The sequence below is a fragment of the Staurois parvus genome, unplaced genomic scaffold (genome assembly GCF_062004578.1).
Source record: "Staurois parvus isolate SC_StPar_1 unplaced genomic scaffold, SC_StPar_1.0 ptg000096l, whole genome shotgun sequence".
NCBI classification, from domain to species: Eukaryota; Metazoa; Chordata; class Amphibia; order Anura; family Ranidae; genus Staurois; species Staurois parvus.
Genome location: NW_028317892.1, coordinates 593,941 through 597,500, shown reverse-complemented (window position 1 = coordinate 597,500; position 3,560 = coordinate 593,941). Strand labels below are relative to the sequence as shown.

Sequence of the window (3,560 nt, the reverse complement as noted above, 5' to 3'; positions counted from 1 at the left end):
ACATTTCTGATGTGATGCATGGCACAGACTCATTTTGTGCTAAGAAAGAAGATGAAGACTTAAACAGTGTCCTGGAATTTGTTCTGTCAATGGGAGCAGACAGAAACGTCCAAACATGTGAAGAGTATTCGCTGTCATCTCCTGAATCCTGCACTTACTACCAAACAACCCCTTCTCCAGGGGGCTACAGCACAGATCACAGTCCTCCACCTTACACTTCAACAAGTCTCATGACTGAGTTGATGAGATCTGACATGGACAGCTTCTGTCATCAAAACACTGTTCAGGGGAGGTTTTTTGTATCTTCAGCCTTTGACTTTGCGGACTCTATCAAAGCAGAGCCACCTATGGACTCTTATGGACCTGTGATGGGCTTGGTTCCCCAGTCATGTTCAAAAATTAAGCAGGAAGGTAGCACTGCTTGCATGATGGCATATGACCAACCAAGACTAGCGAATTCTCCACAAATGGGTGGCATTGACACTCCACCTATGAGCCCAGATGAACTAATGCTAAATGAGTGCCAGACTCAGCTTATGTGCCATCCAACCCTGCCATATTCACATGGATATCAGAATACAGCAACTTTCCATCATCCATCTTCAATCCAATATCAGAGTGCATCACAGTACAGTCTGTTTGAGGACAGTTTATCTATGCAGCCTCAAGCCAACCGGGGTGTCTTGACTCCTCCATGCTCTCCTCTAGAAATCCTAGATGCCAAACCAAAGCGAGGGCGCCGATCATGGCCCAGAAAGAGAACGGCGACACATACATGCTCATATGCTGGTTGTGGAAAGACTTATACCAAAAGCTCTCATCTCAAAGCACATCTACGAACACATACTGGTAAGTTCTCATTTTGCTTTGATGCTCATTCTGGATCATTTGATGACAGGAATGCATGCTTAACAAAATCCCTAGAAGCTGCCATGATTGAGGGGACAGTTTAGAAGTAGCTAGTAGGTTTTGATGTCTTAATTTGCTTCTTCCTTTTAACCTAAAACTTTAAAGAATGAAACAGTCAGGAAAGCAATTTATCGGTGGTTAGGTTCATATTTGATGATGTTCACTATAAGATCATTAACCTTTCTGTGTTCTCTTTCTCTAGGTGAGAAACCTTATCACTGCAATTGGGAAGGTTGTGGATGGAAATTTGCCAGGTCTGATGAACTGACACGCCACTTCCGCAAACACACTGGGCACCGACCCTTTCAGTGTCACCTGTGTGACCGTGCCTTCTCCCGGTCAGACCATTTGGCGCTGCACATGAAGAGGCACATGTAAAATCTTGGCAGCTGTGAAACAGCATGGGGTGACACAACCACATAAACTTTCCATTGTGAATCTGTCGGGGTCCCACTATAGCTGGTACTGCAGTATGGGGGCAACATGCCTTCTGTAACTCTAGTGGACCTTGCAAAGAATGACTTGATTCAGAGAAGAAAAACACAGGCTGGACCTAATAACTTGAACTTGTGCATAACTGGAATGCCTCTTGGATGGGGTTGCCTAAATATGTTGGTAGCTATATATCAGTCCTTAATGATTGTTAAACACTTTGCTTACTTAAAAGCAGCAAAAAGTATTTTAAAGGGCATTGAAAGTAAAACGTGGGATTAAAAACCCTAGCTATGTTTTTCATTTTGTGATACAAACTATCTCAGTGTTTTTTTTTTTTTTTTTTTCAGATTTTCTATAGTTAAGTGCCCTTCCCAGGCCTTATTACTCTTGTGTGCACCTCTATCACAGCAGACATCTAATGATTTGCTGGTGATGCTACTTAGTCACTGTAGTGTATAAGATCTGGGTACAGTCTTCCAGGAGAATTAAAACTATACTAAGATCTGTACTGTATAATGCAAAAGAACATGCCTTTTTGTTTTTGTACATTCCATTTTTCAGGATGTGGATTGTAACTGCCTAACATGAGACAATGTTTATAAGAAACTGCCATATTCTTTGAATTTCTCCTTTGACAGGATAAACATTTGAGTATCCAAAAACTTTGTTAAATATATAAACTGCATTAAGAACTTTTCTTTTCAGTTGGAATATATTTTTATATAAACAGTGTGTTTGGTCACATTACACTATAAAACTGCAGGGCTAGAGGTCTTGCTTAAATAACCTTTTTATATAATATATATTTATGTGTAATTATAAAGTTCTGTAAATAGGTTTGTACAGTGTAAATATATTGACAAATGGCATATTGCTGTGTTTTTGTTTTTTTTTTAAAGCAGGGAAAAGTCTTTAAATGAGCTGCATTTTTTTTTTAATAAAACAAATTTAATGGAAATCTGTGGCGTTTTTGCTTTTATTAATAAAGTTGCATTTGATTGATTTTTTTTTTTGTATGCACTTTTACATACCTGTTTGAGTTACAAAGCAAAAAACAATGTGCTGTAACCTATAGCAACCAATCAGTAAACCTTCTTTAGCAGTACATAATCAAGTCTGCTTGCTGTGGGTTACTGCATTGTGCTTTGCCCTATCTCAAAAGCCTGATACCAGTGAAAGTTTAAAGCTGATCTCAGAGTTTAACTTTTAAATAGTTCGTTTTGACCAGGCTTGTCCAAACAAACTGTTTTAGCCTGGGTTCACATATGTGTGGCTCCGTATATCGCATGTGATTCGCACAGGGACCGCACCGCATTCCTGTGCAAATTGCATGCGATTTGTGTGCGGTGTGATTGGAGCCATACATTTTGTATGGTTCTATTCGCACAGCACACGCGCCGGAAACGTACAGGACCCTATTTTTGGGTCTGCACTAGAATCGGATCGCATAGATATTCACACCTATGCGATCTGATTCTTCACATCGCACCACGTTTTGTGGACCGCTTTCAGGGTGTAGCATACACACCCACAGCGGTTCACGTGAACAGGGTGTGATCCTAATGCGGTGCGGAATTCGCACTGAAAATGCTAATTCTGCACCGTATCGGTGTGAGCCAGGTCTTTAAAGTTTTTAAATAAAACCTGGAGATCAGATTTAAATGGAATTTATCAGGCAAAACACCTGTATGATTAGGCTCTGATGGAAGCAGACACTTCTTTTGCAGCACACTAGTCCTAGGGTAGTGAAGCCCATCCTATTCAGAGCTTCTACCCTAGAACTTGTATCTAGCACCAATTGGAAGGGTTGCTTCCATGACAGCCTGACTACACAAGTGTTTTTCTTTCTGACAGATGCCTTCTAAACTACATATGATCCTAATGAACTGGTTAGGCTTATGATGAAACTTGGTTTGATGTATTTTGTTTTTTACTTTAACATGTGAGAGTCATATGGGCTCCTTTTGCACTGTGCAGCATTTTGCCAGTGGACCTTTAATGTGGTTTAATGATTCCGCCACACAGTATGGTGTAAAAATATGTGCTGCAGGATCACAGAGCATTGTACTTGATGCTTACTAGAAAGCTATACAAACCAGATAGCTTCTGCCATATTTAGAAATGTGCATCAACATGGGAGAGGGGGCTAGGAAAACCCTAACCTACATTTTGAATGTGATTTTGTTTCAATCGGGTTGATTTACTAAAACCAGAGT

The 3,560-nt window shown here is 40.3% G+C and overlaps 1 protein-coding gene across 1 annotated transcript in view; it reads left to right on the top strand.

The window, feature by feature from the left end:
• KLF2 (KLF transcription factor 2) overlaps positions 1-2,302 on the top strand; it is a 5,237-nt gene extending 2,935 nt beyond the window's left edge. The window contains exons 2-3 of the mRNA XM_089670792.1: positions 1-849; positions 1,112-2,302. The exon at positions 1-849 is cut by the window's left edge and continues 46 nt beyond it. Of these exons, the coding sequence (XP_089526918.1) occupies positions 1-849; positions 1,112-1,287 (1,025 nt within the window). The 3' untranslated portion in view covers positions 1,288-2,302. The remainder of the gene's footprint in view (positions 850-1,111) is intronic.
• Positions 2,303-3,560: the final 1,258 nt, after the last annotated feature.